An 18,122-nucleotide genomic window follows, 5' to 3' on the forward strand; every position below is an offset into this window, starting at 1 on the left:
ATTCACAGTCTAACCCACACAAACCCACTGCACTTTTTTTTTTGCAAACGACCGAAAGCCACTGAGAGCGTAAAATTGGAAGTCAGGGGCTTTCAAAGGAACTCTGGGAACAAAGCAAAGCCTTCTGAATTGTATCTGCTGGCAGCAAGGCAGCGCAGCCCCTCGGAAAAGAGGGGCCAGCAAAGATCTTCCCGGCAGGCGAGGAAGACTGATACCCATCCCACCAGACAGCGAACAAACATGCATCAGACTTTATCTGCCCTGAAAATTTATCATCTCAGCTAGAGACACAGTAACACGGGCAGGTGAAACAGATATTAGCGAGGTTAAAGGAGGAAAAAAAGAAAAACTAGCACTTTTCTCAAAATTGTTAAGCTCTGCCTCTCTTCTGCTGGCAATTACAGGTATCACCAGCAGAAAGCATTCGCCTCCCACTGGAAAACCCTTGGGGAGAAGCAGACCGCAGGGATGTGGTGCAGGCTGCCAGCACAGTGGGACCCCAGCTCCCCAGCTGTATGGGACGAAGAGACTTCTCTTACCACGTTAGAAGGAAGCGAGACGTTAGGGAACAGCTTCTGGAGTAGTTCTCTGGTCTCCACTTCAGCAGCTTCCAGATGCTGCTGCCTCTCCTAAAGCAAGAAAACAGCTCACATGAAACTGGGCAACATGCTCCACAGATGAGGCAACAGCCTCTTCAACACCTACAGTAAACTTGCTTAACCCAGAAAGGCGGTTTGAACTGAGAAAGGCTCTATAGGCTCTAAAATTGCCAGTAAATTGCTTCCAAAATTGACAGCAAATTGCTTCAGAATTTGGCCTTCACATTTGTTCACGCTTTTAAGCTTTTTTCATTAAGATCTCCTCCAATCTAGCCTGCTCGTAGAGCACTTACACCATCATTCACTTGTTCACAGCAGAACACAAACTACACGGTGCTGAGTGACTGTATCCACAGATCACACCAACACTTCCACTTCGGTCGAGCAACCTCAAAAACAAGTTGGGTCAATCAGCATTTAAAGACCCCACACTTTTAAAAACAATTTTAGGAGGAACAAATCACCATAAATTAACATCACCACATAAAAAATGGAGAATTAGTAAGTCAAAAGTAAACTTTGTGTTAACGCACATTTGAACCAGGCCAAGAAAGCAAGACTATCTTCTAAATATTACTTCTAAGCGCTTAACGGGGAGACCCTTACATCCTCCTCCTCCAAGTTGGATGACATGGAAAATAATTATTAGAGCTGTGTGAAAATCTTCCACTTTTCTTTGTCATTGCTCTGCAAACGAAAAAAAACAGAGCCAAGGGGCACCACATATCCCTTGTTCCTTTGCAATTTATCTAGCATTAAGAGCAGACCAGCCACAGGACACTTGCTTGCTGTGCTTGTGGCAGGTGGGTTTATTTAGCCATACGCCACTGCTCAGCCAGGCTCCTGCATGAGTTTAAGTGCAGAAAACCTAACCCCTGCACAAAGGCAGCTTTCAGCAAACACCCACTGCTAGTATTTGATTTTCTTTTCCTTTGACAACAGTGTTACTGCTCTGAGTTCCTCTGCTGCAAGAGATCGGTGGCATTAGTAGGTTGGGATCCAGAGACAAAAACGGACAGGAGACACATTAGGTTGTGAAGTTGTGCGAGGTGCATTAGTTTTCAGCAATTTAGAAACCACCAGTAAGTGGCAAATGGCTGCTTAATGAAGTCTTCAGACTGCAAGAGAAAGCAGGCAAGCGTTAGCACACAGCAAAAGCAGGTACACAAACTCCCTGAACACAGGGCTGAGCAAAGAGCAGAGATGTCTCCCAAACACAGACGCGCAGCCCCAAACTAGAGCTCGTCTGCTCCTGGCTACCTGACTTGTGTTTCTAAAATTATTTTGATGCACAGTGAATTCTGCACAGTGACAATTAGCACAAAGTCAGGCTCATAACAAATGCAAGCTCCTTCCGGAGCAATCCATGCCCCGTGTCATTTCAAGCATTGGGTTTGACGGGACCTGTCAAGCTTCAAATAGTTTCAAGGAGGAAATTCACAACCGTGGTGACATAGTTTTCCTGAGGAGTTCCCAGGTTTTTAAATAATAATCTAGTTCTAATTCTACATGGGGCCAATAAATTTATTCAAGCACAGAGAAAGCCCAACAGATGAAAGCAGGTTGCTCACCAGCGGTTTTTATTCTAAAACTCCTCACAAAGTGATTCACGACAGCTCTAACAATTATGCAAACAAATCAAAAGTCAGCATGCCCACAAATTAAGGATAAAAAAAATAAAAGAAACCTGAAGACGACAGGGAGAAGCAGAGGTGAGAGTATACGAATGATCACTCAGAACAGACTGTATTTAAATTGCAGTAAAAGTTAAAATGCCTCCATTCCATTAAAAAAAACAGCTGCAGATCTGCTTCTAGCTTAACGCATCGTTTCTAGCAGTTAACATTACAACCTTGGCAGTCTTGTTCACTTTGTCCTGCAGCAATTTTTCAGTTGATGCCAATGCCTCCATTGCTTTCCAGTTTTTCTCCCGAAGGTCCTAATCATTTTTAGAAAGAATGATTTCAGTTCAGCCAATATTGAAACCGTTTCCACTTTTACTTCAGAGATATATTTTGCATCACACTCCACCATTTGCATTTAAATGCTGGTTACTGCGGGATGATTTTGCTTGGTAGGATGACATACACTAGCAAAAAAACAAGTGTCATGTTCAAAGAGTTCAAATGAGAAAGTGCCAATTTCTCCCCAACCTGCCCCCACAACCAAAATTGATCCCAGTGCTACTGGGCTGCAGAGCTACCGTGCTAGTGACCCCACACTTTGACTGCACTTGTAAGAAGAGAGAGGGAAGTTTCCAAAAGTAGTGAGAAACACAGACACCAAACCACAGATTACACAACAGAGTGTTAGGCATGTCGCGTTGCAGAACCCAGCGTGAACCCGAATACACATGGAGGTGTACACATTTATGCCCCTGACGGTGCAGCCGGATCTAACGGCACAGATCCTGGTGCCTGAGCACGAACCTACTAAGCCAGGCCTGACTGCAGGAACACAAAGCTCAGGGCCTCTGCTCGCAGCACCTACCCACACAGCTGTGCCCAGGGAGCACCCTGGGTCGCTCACCAGTGCCCTCCTGGAAGGCTTTGGGCTTTTTTCACCAGCAGTGAGCAGGCCGCAGGCCGGCAGGGAAGCAAGGCAGCACCGTGCTGCGTCTTTCTTGGCAAGGTCATCAAACATGTACTCCACAAGACATCACGGTTATAGGGCTGAGAGCTCTCACAAAAAGTAAATGCCTTACAGCTCTTCTCTAGGAAGGATGGTGGGCCTTGTCGGGCAGAGATTACAGTGCTTGGGACTTTTATTTTTTTTTTTCTCGTCTTCCTCCAGACCCTCAGAGCAACCTGCCTCAGCAAAGGACTGTTTCTGAGAGGCATCCAAATCCTAGCACATACCTACACTGGCTTTTCTTAACCACTTCCTCGTTTTGCCTGCCTGTCCTAAGAGCTGTTTCACAGGCTAAAAAAAAAAAAACAAAATTGGATAAGATTGCAATGTGGCAAGCTGGGACCTATAAATATGATGTGCCCTTGTCAGTAACCAGGTTTGTGCTTGCACCACAAAGGGCACTGCGACCTTGCAGCTCCTCTGGAAAGGAGCCCGTAGGAAGCACACAAGTTCTACCTTTCCAGCTCACCTCTTTTCTAAGACCCAGACACCTTCCCCCTACTTTCTTTCTTTTTTTTGCAAGTAGCAATGCTACTTGCTCAAAAGCAACACACAGTCTCAATGTTTTCCTTGCATACGTTCCTTGTATCGTCTCACTTTTAAGCAATAAGGCACATTGCGTAGTATTCAGCGGGTTTTATCGGCTCTCAAGGAGAGAGAGCTAAGTGAGCTAAAACCCTGGATTTTAACAGCTTTCTTCCATCAAATTTAAAGATGCCATTCTCTTGCCCTCCACAGGTAATGTATTACATGGAGGTACTTCAAAGATCTGTAGTGGAAGATACCATCTCTACTTCCACCCACCAACCCATATTGCACTGTTGGTGACTGCTGCAAAGGAAGGCTGACTGTCCTCTGCCTCCCACAGAAGAGCAGGATTAGCCGCTCCCAGGAGTGGGAAGAGGCAGATCTGAGAGCCCTGAAGGTAGTGCCTCCTCCCCTGTACCCACACGACAAACACAACTCGGGCAGAGCACAGCCCTTTCATCCTCCCACCCTCCCTCCCCTAAACCCCTCTCCTTCCCTTGGGAAAGGACACGTTTCTGAACGGGGCTGACAAGGCTGAATCCAAGGCTGAGAACTTGCTGAATTGATGAGAGGGAGGGGACTGGCTGGAGGACACATCCTGCAGCAAGAAGCCATAGAGCTGGCAAAACTTGGAGCTACGGGATGCTTATTCACTCCCAAGACAAACAAGGAGTGTCCAGAGGACACAATATGGCAGACAATTGTCAGAAATTTGTCCTTAGCAGAGCACCCTAGGCATTGAGAGGAGTGTTGTGCGTGAAGGTTTGGGGGAAGGTTGCTGTTTTCTTTTCTGAAGGGAAAGGGGGGAAGAGTTTTCTTACATTGTTCTTTTTCCTCTGTTGCTCAAAAGCATTTCTCTGACAGGCGAGCTCGTTTTGAAGACTGGTGATTTCCTTCTCTTTCCCTGCAACTCTGAATTGGCAAAAAAGAATCAAGTCAGGAGACATTTCAGACACTTCAAGTGAAGCAGAGCTGCCCTTTCACATATGCTAACTTGCCTTCTCTTCTAGCAATACACCTTCTTTGAAAAACTGCTCTCCCCACTTGGTAACAGTTTGCTTCCTACTGCTCTGTGAACTGTGGGCTGTCGGAGCAAAGCCCATTGTAAACCTGTTGTTTGCTTACAACAGGCATCTGCACGCATTTATCAAGGCCATGGAAAGGCAACACATTAGACGAGGATAACTCAGCCAGCCCACGCTAACACAATGCCACAAAACAGGCATTGCCTGCTGAATAAAAGCATTCCTTTTCAAGCACCTAGTCTGCAATTTATAAGTCACTTAACTTAAAAGAAAAATAATTCAGCCAGCAAAGAACGCATGACAGTGGCAATTTGTGTAGCACAGTATAAGCTGTCAGGGTATTAGCCTCCATATAGTGCTTTAATGGACTTCATCTCGACGTTATAGCATCCTTTTACCCCAAGACCTTCCTTTGGAAGAAATTTCTACCAGATGATCTCACGATATGAACAAGAACCCTCTACATGGCTGAGGGTCTAACAAAAAAGCTTGTCACTTACTTGAAACACCAACATTTAACTCTTCAGACATATAGCTGAGTTGGCACGCATCTAAAATTAAAATCAATTGTGGCTTGCTTACTTTGTGACCATAACATACACAGCAAGCACTGCTTGCAGAAGACTCCAGCTGCAGATTATTAATGTGAGCAGAATCTTTATGTTCAATTTTTATTAGATATTGAAGACATGAGTTGATTTTTTGCTTGTTTTTGTTTGTTTAACTGGCCACTTCCTGCCTAAGTCTATCGTATATTTGGCACGTATTTCATATTCTAAATTCTCCAAGCAATAAGTGAAATGAAGCACTAATTATTGCATTCAACTTCTGGCAGTACTCACACTTGCAGAAGCTCCTCACTCTGGACAGCCAGAGATGCCTACAAACAGATCAGAAACTCATTAGGAGCAGATCAGCAGCAAAGAGTGATGCAGAGAGCATGCTCTGCCTCGTTAATCAAGCATTGCTGCAACATTAAGCAGCAGCACTCCCGGCCTCCAAGGGAGTCCTGCCCAGCCTCCTTCGGCCAGAAGAATCCTGGCTGTGCTACAGCATGTAAAGACAGGGTAGAAAGCTAGACAAGAACACAGGAGGCATAAGAAACAGCACAAGGCTGCAAACCCATGCATTAAAGGGAAGCAGGGACAGATAGGCAACAGCCAGAAAAGCTGGCTTACTGCAAGTCAACGCTGCAGTTGTCCCTGGATTTGCATGGTTAATGCAAACTGGTTTTCCATGAACCCACGCAGGCTACTGCAGCCCCCTTTGGCTTTTGCTCAGTAACAATGCAATTGGAAGCTGTACCTGCTTGCAGTTCTCCTGTTTTAATTCTTGAATTTGAACTTTGAAAGATTCATTTTCCTTTTGCATATCCTATTTAAAGAAGAGACACAATGTTTTACATAAATGTATACATATAGCTATACGCACACGGAATACATGCACTTCCCCTTACAACACAAGGTACTTCCACTGAAACTTTACCTGCAACTGTTTCACTTGGCTTGCAATTTCTCTCTCTTTTTCCTCCAGTACAGCTTTCAGCTTCTGCATTTGTTCTTTTTCCTCTTTCAAACTACAGAGTTGTTTTGGAAAGGAAAAAAAAGAGTTAAAATACAAATTGATACTAAGAAGAGACAGACGGTAGCTGGGACAAAGTTTTCAGCAGCAGAAAACAACTAAGCTTCATATGCTGTGTATAATAAGCAGCCACATGGAGAAGAAGCCATTAGAGTATGGCTCTAAATCAAGAAAACTATCCAAAATACGTGCTAGCTGCAGGAATGTGTATTGCAAACACTTACCTGCTAAGAACTGGAGTGAAGCAAGCCAGTCATTTCATGCGTCAATCAGCAAATGGGTTTAGTCATGACTGATCTCAGTCAGAGCAGTAGTGGGAGAGGAGCAATTGACTCCCCAGGCAAGTCCCTCCAAGCCAGCTGGCTCTGAAGGAGGTGCCAGGCACAGGCTCCCAAAGGTGAGGCTGCCTCAGGCACCATGTGCAGGCCGTACAGGAGCCCTGCTTGGAGGGCAGTACTTTACAATAGCTGCTCTGAAGTTAGAGTCTCTTTTGGAGAGAGCTTGTATGTGATTGTGCCAACTTAGAGCAGCCAGGCAAAGCAGAGTCAAAACAGAGGGAACTCTTGCACCATTTCTTTATAAAACAGGAGCTGGAAAGCTGGTCATTGCATCTCAGACTGAAATCAGCAAACTCTGTTCTTTGCTTTCACCAACTCAACTGCAGGTACTTAAATCCGCATTCTTTTTAAAAACTTGCTAAACAGAAGGAGAAGTTATCACTAGACACAAAAAGGAGCAGTAGTTTCACAGGCTAGTAGAATCCTGATCAATCATTCACTTTTACAAAGTGTATGAACATTTCCACTTAGACGCACCAGGCAGGGACGCCAGAAACTTGCTCTTACACACAGCAGCAGACGTGCTGGCTAGTGTGTGTCCATCAGCACTAACAGCTTATTTTAGCAAAGCTCATGAAATTCTTGAAAGCCTCACACATTCCAATTTAAGATAAACACCAGCACTGCGTGCATGTTATCGATAGGTGCTTGAGAAACTGCTACTAAGCATACTCACAGACTCTCCAGGTCCTGGACGTGGGATGCAGCAGGCACCTGAAAAACAAAGCAGTTCCCAATCTCATTTTGATTGCACAAACAGCACCAGTGAAGTCTTTGAATTAACAGCAACTCTTTGCAGGGGCGCCACACAGGTTGCAAGATACTTGCCAAGGAAATACCGACAAATTTGCGTCATAACAAAACACACGTTGCTCCAAGAATATCTAAACACATGGATTTCAGAAGCACAGCTTACACCAAGCACCACAAACTTTGCACCAGCCAGTTTCTTTCTGCTCCACCTTTCCCCTGGGACAAAGGCCTGTCTAGACATCCACCCAAAATAAGAGTGCAGCTCAGCTTCTCCCCTTTATCACCATCAAAATCCAAACTGAGCGGGAATACCACCTTATTGGAAGAATTTTTCCATTAACACCTGGCTTTAAGAATGTCCAATCAACCGTTCTCAAGTCCACAGCAGAAAATCAAGAGCCAAAATATTCCAGGCAATTGCAACTTCTGGAACAGGCAAAGGCAGGAAGAAATGACAGCAAAGCCTAACCACTTCCATGGAAGCTGCTACACAGACTAACAGCAGGAACTCCTCCATGACCCATACCCCTACAGGGACACTACTTCAGTGTGCCAAGAAGGTACCTAGGACACAGCTATGACTACATCTATGAGCTTCAAAGTCTCCAGACCAGGGCTACTCTTTAAGGAATAGCATCATCCGAGTTAAAGAAAAGCTCTCAGAACTCAGTAACTGTGCAACACCTGCTTTGGATAAACACAGTTGAACTATTAGGCTTTCTATGCTGTAGACTACCAGTTTAGTCAAGTAGAATTTAAAATAGCTGTGTAGGTTGAAGCCAAAACAAACTCTTTTAGAGGGGTAGAGGATAAATACAAGCATCTTCCAGTTCAACCAAACAGCCCTCTCAATCCCATTCCCTCTGCAGGCCATACCTGTTGGAGCTGTTGCAGGTTCTGTTGTTCTAACTCCTGAACTTTACTGTTTAACTGTGCAATTGTATCTTGTTGACCCTTTGGACAAAAAAAGTGAGAAGTGTAAATGTAGTCTTTCCACAAGCAGAAATACTGCAACAGAATTTATTTCCCTAGGATACCAAGAAAGCTTACCTTCAGCCATTCTCCTTTCTTAACAATCTCTTTCTCCTTCTCTTCCAATAAGGCCTCCATGGTTTTCACCTGATTTTCCTTCCCCTTCAACCTGTACCAATACATACACACAGACACAGAATAAACCCCTGCTCTTTTACTCATTGCGGCTTGTAACAAACAACAGCAGCCTACGTGATCAAAGGTACAACCACAATTCACCCACTGAAAATGAATGTGGGACTTCCACTTCAATCTTAGTTGGTAGGAGATGCTACTGATCAATGGTACTGATCATTAAGGGAAAGCAGACAACACACATTGCAAGGATTTCGTGTGCGCTCTCCTCACCTAAAATACTTCTTCCCTCCTCCCCAGCAAGGGACATGAGGGACTGATGACCCTGGCAATTCAATTCTTATTTATCCCCCCACCTACAGTACAGGCATTACTAAAGTAAGCTTGCCATAGTACCTTGCCTACATGCTTCTATCCTGACTTGAATTTAATCCCACGTAGGTTAATTTGGGCCCACAAAGCCACGCAATACTTCACCTTGTTTGCTGTCTCAGACAGGATCAGGCAAATGTACTAAGGATGCATGTCTACTAAAATTGGTGTGACTAGCCTGGCTCACTTCCTGAACATTTTAACTTAAAATAGACTGTAGCAGGGAAGAGAGAGGTGCACACAGGGCAGATGAGACGTTAACAACTGTACTTACAGAGTCTGAAGTTCTTTAACTTGTGATGTAATCGACACCTAAAGAAAATAATCAGTACTTCAGTTCAATATACATTGAAAGAGATGCATAAATGCTACAAACTGCTTCAGACAGAAATAGGGGGAAAGAACGTTAAATATTATTAAAATAGGCACACTTCGTTGCAGTAATGTAAGCATAAACACACATTCTTTGTGGAAAAATAAATTATGAGAAGCCAAACGTCTCCACTGATTACTTTCATCACATTTAAAACAGGAATTCCACAGCAGAAAGGAAAACAGTGCAAATGGGAACGCAAGCAGGCCAACCATAGCACCGTTCCACTACAGGCAACAAAGGAAAATGTGGACACTGGTGACAACCATCTCACTACAAACTACAGCTCAAGTCAGAGATCACCTCTGGTCATTTAGATCTTTATAGAAGCAAGAGCTTTTTAGACACACTCTGCAACGTCGGTGCCCCTTTTAGGTTTCCATTTTAAGACTGAACGTGAATCAAAGAAACAAGATTGAGTGGGAATATTCCCTCTGAATTTTGTACAAAAGCCTGACAAGCTGGAGACTGGCTATCTGTGTAGATACGGGTTGTGCAAATAAGCATGTTTAGTTTAGTCCTCTTCTACAAGCTCTAGACATTCCCAGAAAACACCGTTCTGCTCACAGAAGACGCAGGGGTGCGTATATACCACCTCTGGAGGAGACATCCCTTATATGAAGCTTTCCAGCAACAGCAACTCCAAAATGCATTTTGTTTTGGGCTCTGAGGCAGTTCCAGGGAAGGAAAAAAACACACAAATAATTCCTCCAGTTCCTGGGAATCTGTCTTAAAGAAGAGGCCCAAGACGGAAACACTTTCTATGAAACTTTGCCTAAAAAGGACAAAATTTTAACGCTAAGGAAAACAGAAAGTGGGTGACATGTTGGAATGTAGCTAGAAGAACTGAAAAAAAGCACAGACCAAAAAAGCCACGCACCCCCAGACAAACAAGCAAGCAAGCTTCCTGCCAGCACGATGGATTAAGCTGCCTGCAGAATGGACTCCCTAAGGAAACATGGGTTCCTGTTGTTTCAGATGCTAGACAGCAGGCATGCCAAAAAAGCCAATAGTTCTCCATTTCTGAATTCCTGATAGCTAGAGTAAAAACTCCCTCTGCCAAGACAGGCTTTCTTTGGACACTGGAAAGATAATGGGCTTAGGTTTACCTAGAAACCAAACAAAATTTGGGTCAGTAGTATTCTTCTAGCAACAGAGAAAGACCAACAAGAGGGGAAGCACTGAAAATGTTGGAGACTTCTAAAAAGTCTCAGCCCCAAAGGATGTCCTGGGGTTTCGTGTTTACTGCCGGGACAGTACATCCAGTATACAACATACCAGACAGAGCTGATGCTACAACGTTTTAAGTTATTTGTCAATTATTTGGCAAGAATAGCAAAATCTCACAATAAAAGTCCAAAAAGCTTGGGCATCCATAGGAAGGTGGTTTCTGCAGGGCAGTCGCAGTTACACTACATATTTACAGCTTTATGTCCAAGAGAAAGTATAGCTCTACATTAAAAAGTTCCCGTATCCAATGACATTCACCAGTGAAACAAAACTAGAACAGAAATGAGTGAGCAGTGCATCCAAGGCAAGTCTGTTTCACGCTTCTGGCACTAAGGCATTTTACCTGTTTTTCCATCTCAAGCTGGGAATTTCCTACTTCTTCTTTCAGAGCCTCTATTTTCTGTGTCAAAGCCTTTTCAATGACAAAACAGACAGGATTGGACAATGGAAACAAAACCACCAAAAAAAATGGATGCTACAAGTTCGTCACTACAGAATGCCATGCAGTAACGAATAAATGGTAGTTAATGGCATAGACACAGAAAGGAGGAAAGGTATCGCAAGGTATTGAGATAGATACCTGAACAGTCTTCTCCTTGCTTGCTACTTTAAGGATTTCAGCTTGTAGCAGTTCTTCCACTGACTTTATTTTTCCATCCTTCTCGTGGATCCTTAACAAGAGCAGAGGAACAACGTTAGTTGGCTGAACAAGTGCGCTACGTGAGCAAGAAACACTAGATTTGGTTCTGCTATCACATCACACTGCCAGCCTCTGGAAACCATCGTGGGACTTCTCTCTATTGCGGTTGCCATCTCTCACTGCAGTCCCAAAACCAGAAGCAGCAAGCAGGAGAAACAAGCAAGAGGAATAAGACTGGAAATAGTGCAGAACATACTAGATTATGTAACTAGTAGTTCATATGCTAAATAGATACCTTAATTTGCATGTTTAGACAAAAATTTGATAATCTCTGGAATGACACACACACGGCTTCAGCCTTCATTCGATGTTCCAGCAATTTATTAACTTCAAATGCACACACACAAAGCATAAACAAGCTCAGTCCTTTTAGAGTACCTACTGCAGAAAAACAATTACCTGACAATTCAGAGCAATCCCTTGCCTAGTCTAAGTTAGACTTATGAATTTAATTGCTTAGCAGAGGAACAACTGGATTTTCAGAAGGTATTGATCTGACTTGACTTGTTTCCAAAGTCGTGATGCTTCCAGTTGCATACACGCACACTTCACCCAGTTAAAAGTAAATTCTTTCAGGGAAGCAAAACACTCACAGTCACGGAATAAAACCAGACAGAAGTAACGATCAGAAAGTAAATTGGTGCAGTAACTTACACTTTCTGGAGTTCTTCCACCAGTGACTGGAAGGAAACCTGTTCGAAACAGATCTTTAACTTAGAAAAACTGAAGAGAGCAAAACAATGCACAAGTGCTAAGGCATAAAACAGTGAAGATCCTGGGCTCTTTGGCACCAGGTAAATTACGTAGCAGCCAAAAGATTTTATCTACCTTTTATCCTACAAAATTAGCTGTTGGTCTCCAGTATCTGGCAAGCCAATACTTTTGGGTCTGCAACAAGTTCCAGCAAAACAAAACAAAACGCCCACCCCATCCTTACCAGGAGAGGCTGAGGTTCAGGACCAGCACTTGACCAGCTAACTTTTTCATACCGGCACTATACACCCCTCTACAGTAATTCTATTCATTTATACATTTTTTTTTCCTCTCTCAAATGATTTTCTAGAAGTGCTTTCCTGAGCTGTCCAAGCACAGCTGGGCATCAAGGAAAAGCACTTCCTGATAGGCGTTGAGTGCATATCAAAAATGTAATACTGTGATAGAGTCACTGAACAGAGACAAAGAGAAGCCACATCCACACAGCTACAGATGGACATTAGAAAGCCCAAATCTACATACTCAAGCCTACACAGCATGAGCTTCCTACCAGCCATGTTTGTTGCACTAGGCTTCTGGAAAAACACAGCCTACAGCCATTTCAGTACGTAGCACAAAATCAACCCAGAACAGCCGCTGAACTGGAACTTTTGGATCCACCACGCTTCTGACACTTATGCAAAGGAAGCGTTTGACAGAAATATCACCTTCCAGGCCAACACTAGAAGAAAACAGGATGCTTTGCCAACAGGCTTCAAAGATATCTTCACCTTTTTCCCTTGACTTTTGCAACCACAGCAAGATCCTTTTAGATTTAAGTTTAGGTGTAATCAAAGTTTTAGATGAAAAGTACTACCTGCTCTGATAGCTGAATTTGCAGACTTTGAAGTTCTTTTCTCAAGGATGAATTTTCTGTTCGCAGTGCCTTTGAAAGCAGACACACAGATAATGAAAGACTCATTTATTGGGGAAAAAAGTGTTAAGCTTGACAGAAAAATAATTTATTTTGGAGCAAGTGAAAGACTATTTGAAAGCCTGAAAGAGACCCCCCTCTGCAGCAGTTGGAGCCAAATTATTCAGTGGAATAATTATTCAATTATTCTTCAATGTATAGGAACACTTCAACCTATAGCAAGTTGAGGGAAACACCTAGACAATGTGCTCGCGTTTTTGGCTGTTTAGTAGCCTGACAGTTTGCTAGTGTGCAACTTCTCCCAGGGGCCTCAGCAATGCACCTGGAATTTAGGAACGCTAAGAGAACATTGTCTTGCTATGTCCAGACAGACAGGACACAGCATTCCAGCAAAACTCTGCTGAAAACAAACAGGGATTTTTTTTGTACTGCCTTCCCAGCTTTCTCAACGCTAGCTTCTTTACAAACAGAAGAGTAAGGAAACACCTTCAGCATCATCCCAAATTGCCACTTGTTTACAATTCATTTAGCCCTTCAGATTACCAATAGGTAAAAAGATGCAATAGCCCCAACAGTGCCAAGTTTTTATAAAAAAAACCCTTTTCTAAAGACAGATTTGTTACAGGTTACATCAAACGAACTGTTCTGGAGACGCAGAGCAAATTTTATTCCAAAAGACATCAGGTAAAGACACTAGTAAAATCTACTCTAGACTAAGAAGAGAGAAACACTTACTGTATACCATCAGCCCTCATGCTTAGCCTCTGTTACCAAATATGTTTTAACCTTGTCTCCGGGATATTCCTCTTCTACTCACAGGGAATGATCTCAGACTGCACTATGAATGCTCAAACATGCAGATTAAGTGCTCTTGTGCAAAGTATATTTCCCCATAAAAAGATAATATGAGGGATTTTACCTTCAGATCCTCTTCTTTATTAGCCACCTGTATGAGTCCTGCCTCAAGCAGCTCTTCAACTGTCTTGATTTTATCATCCTTCTCTCTCATGCTGAGAAATCAAAAGTGAGTATTAGGAAAATAGAGTTAACCTCTAAAGGCAGTTTAGCTTTCAACAGCAACCTTGCCGCCAACAGAACTGGATCCCTGTTTTATCCTCTGATTCAAAAGAAAAAATAAGTTTCTTACCTTCTCTCCATCTGCTCTAACAAGTCTTTGTTTGCCTATTAAACAAAAAAATACAACAGGGTGATCACTAATTGGACCAATTGGTTTGGAAATTTAACAACAAAAAGAACTACGAGTATCAACTTCCCCAGAAGTTTAGTTACTGAACTGCAATCCAGCAGGGAAAACAGATATGGGGAGGATATGTTCATAGCATGTGGGTCTAATACCGAGGTTGGAAAAGATGTCAGTCTTTTAGGAGAGGTACAGATCCAGCCCAAACAAGCACCCAGAAGATCTACCTCCTTTAAGCGTTCACCGAAGTCTCAAGCTCCACTTGGGGCTCGCCCAGCAGAGCATTCATGACTTCTCAGAGACCAACAGCGATGCATTGCAAGAGACCACACAAGAAATGTAAACCAGCTCCCAGAAAAAAAAAAAATCAGCTTTCAGACATGACACCAAGCCAGCCAGTCCCAGGGGAATAAGGGCTGCAAATCTGGTTATCTGCCAGAAGACAGGGAAGCACTCCAGACAGGTTACTGCTGACTGGCAGATACCAGCATGGGACTGAAAAGGAAACGAGTCCCCTGTCCTGCAAGTCTTCCTACTGCGTTTCAGGAAGCTCATTCCAGTGGTATAAAGTCATGGGTGTTCAGAGCTCTCCCAAGCAACACTCAAAAAGCAGACTGGGCAGAACAGCTCTGCATCTGCAGCATCCTGCACCAGCCCGTCAGACTGCTGGCACCAGCTGTGCCACCATGGGGAAAAAAATGGAAGATGAGACAAAGGGTTGGAATACCCCACAACGTGTGGGCTTTTTTTCCATTCCATGGGTCCATTCTTTGGTTACTCCTACTTTGAGAATTCATTCTGGGGTGGAAGAACAGAAACAGTGTTAAGATCTTACTCTGGTCTCCCTACAGACCAAGAAGAACCCTTCTTCCTAGTAGGGTTGGTTGCTTGTGGGGTTTTTGTATTCCATAAAACTGACATGAAAACTGGGAGAGGTTGCAGAAAGTTCTTGCTTATTTTAAGCTAGCATTCTTCAGGGGAGAGAAAAGAAGTCCTCATTTTGTTTGCTTACTCTTGATTAGATTTAGAAGACAGCCACAGCTGTCCGACTTGGACTTCCCATGCATGTCAAAACGCAGTCTTTGCGCATCAACCAGCTCACCCTACAGCCAGCTTAGCAAGAAAACACTTCAGAACTTGAAAAGAACAGAGAGGATATTTGATACAACCTCAGCATACACTGGCTGTACAGGCTCAGACAGGAGAGTCTGCAGCTTCTGAACTTCAGCTTGCAGAGTTTTGTTTTGATCCTTGAGAACCTGAAATTTAAACATATTATCAGTTCAGAACTGCATGCCCAAGCTACAGCATTTTCATAATGGCAATGAGGTAATTAAATAACACAGAAGTTGTTAAAGTGAGTTCTTTGGAAGCTACAAGACTACAAAGAGTCCTTCCTCCATCTTCCTTGCCTTTCTGTATTAATACTTCTGTCCTTATGTTCCCATAAGAAATTCAGCTGTTACCATCTTTATTCCCTGGCAGAAGATCAGACAGTACCAAGAGTAAGAGACAAGAGAAACTGCATTTTCCTCCTAAAGCAGCATCTGCAGCATCTCCAGATTTGATAGCTGCTTTTAACGAAGCACTCATCCGGCAAATCCAATGGTCTAGGATCACCTCCCTAGTTCTCTTCAGCTACCTTAACATTTATGATTCACAGCAAAGAACTGGCAGGCCAGCAGCAGAGATTTGCACAGCTCCCACACTCCGGTCTGAGCGTGAGCTCAGGAAGAGGAGCTGCTGTACCACAGCCCTTGCCTCCCTGCAGCATCCCCTCTCAGAACAACAATTGAAGCAACCCGTAGCAGAGACAGACTGACAACTCAGATGTACAACTGCTGCTCCTAGGAAAAGGGGTTCCAGGAAAGAGCACGACTTTCTGCAGCAAGTTGTATGATGTCTGCCAGGTGAATTGCAACGCTCTATGGCACCAACTGATCGCTGCAGAAGGTGCCAAAAGGAAAATCAGCCTCTAGTGCACAAAACACTGGAGAGGTCGTGCCATTTAATATCACCGTACCAGTGCTCTCACCGGGAGCCTTCTTGTGAAGAATACGTTTAGCTTGCAGTAAAACCCTCTTCTCATGAGAGGAAATGCTCAGACCCAAAGCCTTACAAGGACAACACATGCAGGAAGGGACAGCAAAGGTGAGGGTTAACAAATTGCTGTTTTGAGCTCGTTTTTTCCCCTCTTGTGTATCTGGAAAGAAAGGAACACTTGCTCAGGTAGAAGCATCCAGGGCAGCCTTGTGTTTGGGATCAACAACAGAAGAGACTAGAAGTGCACAAAACATTCACATAGTACACTATAGGTTTCCAGAGTATCCTAACAACGACCATCTGCACTCAGCTCCCTGCTCACTTCCTACGGACTGATGGAATTGTTGCCAGCTGATTTTTGGCCATTACAGAGCACCAACCTCATTTCAGCACATAACCACCCACAACACCTCTCAGGTCTTTTTCCACTCTAGGAAAATTCAGATTATTCCTCATCATATTCGTTTTCAGCACTTCACCTGCCATTTTAAAATACTGCATCACCTTGAAAGCCCCCTGCAACTCCTGGGAGTCAACAGCTCACAGAAGGTAATCAAACATTATTAATAAACCCGCCACTTCTTCCCACTCCCCTTTCTAGATTGCTTACACACCCAGCAAACGCCTCCCTGAAGGTTCAGTTTGTTTGCTTTATTGTGAAAACCAACCAAAGTCCTATTTTGTTACCTATTCTTTTACCAGCTATTAACCGTGGAAACAGTCTTACTCTGCGACAACTTAGAGAAACAACACACCTTGCAAGGGACTAACATCAAAACATCTTCAAAAACACAGCTTTGATATGTGGACCAAGTTCACTACTTGCCTCCTAACAGCTTCAAAGACCTCTAGGAGATCCATGAGGCACGACTTCCCCTAGAAAAGCCTTGCTGCCTCGGCCCCTATCCACCTGCTCTGTTTATCACCAGCAAACGTCCCAACACGATATGAGATTCAGACTGAGTGACCTTTTTCACCAAAAGCAGCAGAAAAACAGCACTACCCAACATGGGTTTTAAAGGAGTTAAGATGACCGAGGCATCAACATTCATGGAAAGTAGGTCTAAAGCTAAAGTTCAGAAGAAAAAGCCTAAGGTGGCAAGGAAGAGTTAAGTTGATCTTTGTGTACACCACTTAGAAACAAGTAGCAGCTCTGCTTTGCAGACCCCAGATGGCAGAACTAAAAGCTTTGGCAATTTAGCTGCTACCTTATGAGAAACAATTTGGAAACCGGCAGGAGGAAAATAAGCATTTTTACACCTACCTTGACAGAAAAAAATTACAAAAAAAAAGATCTGACAGCACGATAACCCAAGCAATAAAAACTCCCACCAAGGACTTGGAAGTTGCATTAGGAGGTAGAATGCAGAAAAAATGCAATAGTTTTTATTGAACAGCCTCCTCTTCCACATTTCTAAGACCTCACTCTTCACAACTGCAGACGCTACATTTGACTTGAATTACATCTCTCACTCAGCTGCAGTCTGTTGCTCTGATATCCCACAGTGCTCCTGCCATGTAAAAAGAATGCTGTAACACAGCTTAACACCTGAAAGTCAGCTCTGTTTCACAAATCAACATCGTATGAACTGCTCCACAACCTCAGAAGCCTGGAAAACTTGCTGTCAATAAGCACAAGGGTAGTTACTCTGTATCTTACCTTGAATTCTTCTTTTGTGTTTGCAGTCTGCGCAAGTTCTTCTCGAAGCTGCTCTTCAAGAGTTCTTATTTTGTCATCTTTGATGTGAATGCTGAGACACAGCAGAACAGTTAAATACATCTTACAAAAAGCATCGATTCAAAAGAATGTAAAAAGCTGATAAAAACTGTTTATCAAATGCCAGAGCTATTTATTTACCTTTTCTGCATCCTTTCTAGCTCATGTGCAGCAGCAGCCTAGATATAAAGAGGATTAACACAGACTTAGGATACATCACATGATTCAATCAACCTTTCATTCCACAATATTAAAAAGCTAGAACAAGTCATTTGGCCTCTCAGCACATGACTCACC

General features: G+C 43.4%; 1 protein-coding gene across 10 annotated transcripts in view; it reads right to left on the reverse strand.

Annotated features, from left to right (window-relative positions):
* Positions 1-18,122, reverse strand: part of KTN1 (kinectin 1) — a 74,977-nt gene that overhangs the window by 14,519 nt on the left and 42,336 nt on the right. For 6 of the 10 annotated variants that reach the window (XM_083837486.1, XM_083837481.1, XM_083837484.1 and 3 more), the window contains 19 exons: positions 17,967-18,004; positions 17,769-17,859; positions 15,235-15,324; positions 14,012-14,046; positions 13,784-13,874; positions 12,808-12,876; positions 11,892-11,929; positions 11,118-11,208; positions 10,881-10,949; positions 9,209-9,246; positions 8,506-8,596; positions 8,332-8,409; positions 7,379-7,416; positions 6,269-6,359; positions 6,089-6,157; positions 5,626-5,663; positions 4,580-4,670; positions 2,452-2,538; positions 540-629 (listed from right to left, as the gene is read on the reverse strand). In XM_083837486.1, coding sequence (XP_083693612.1) covers positions 540-629; positions 2,452-2,538; positions 4,580-4,670; positions 5,626-5,663; positions 6,089-6,157; positions 6,269-6,359; positions 7,379-7,416; positions 8,332-8,409; positions 8,506-8,596; positions 9,209-9,246; positions 10,881-10,949; positions 11,118-11,208; positions 11,892-11,929; positions 12,808-12,876; positions 13,784-13,874; positions 14,012-14,046; positions 15,235-15,324; positions 17,769-17,859; positions 17,967-18,004 — 1,323 coding nt within the window. The remainder of the gene's footprint in view (positions 1-539; positions 630-2,451; positions 2,539-4,579; positions 4,671-5,625; positions 5,664-6,088; positions 6,158-6,268; positions 6,360-7,378; positions 7,417-8,331; positions 8,410-8,505; positions 8,597-9,208; positions 9,247-10,880; positions 10,950-11,117; positions 11,209-11,891; positions 11,930-12,807; positions 12,877-13,783; positions 13,875-14,011; positions 14,047-15,234; positions 15,325-17,768; positions 17,860-17,966; positions 18,005-18,122) is intronic. The other 4 variants (XM_083837479.1, XM_083837485.1, XM_083837482.1 and 1 more) reach the window with 3 other exon arrangements.

This window comes from Anser anser, assembly GCF_964211835.1.
Source record: "Anser anser genome assembly, chromosome: 5".
NCBI lineage: Eukaryota > Metazoa > Chordata > Aves > Anseriformes > Anatidae > Anser > Anser anser.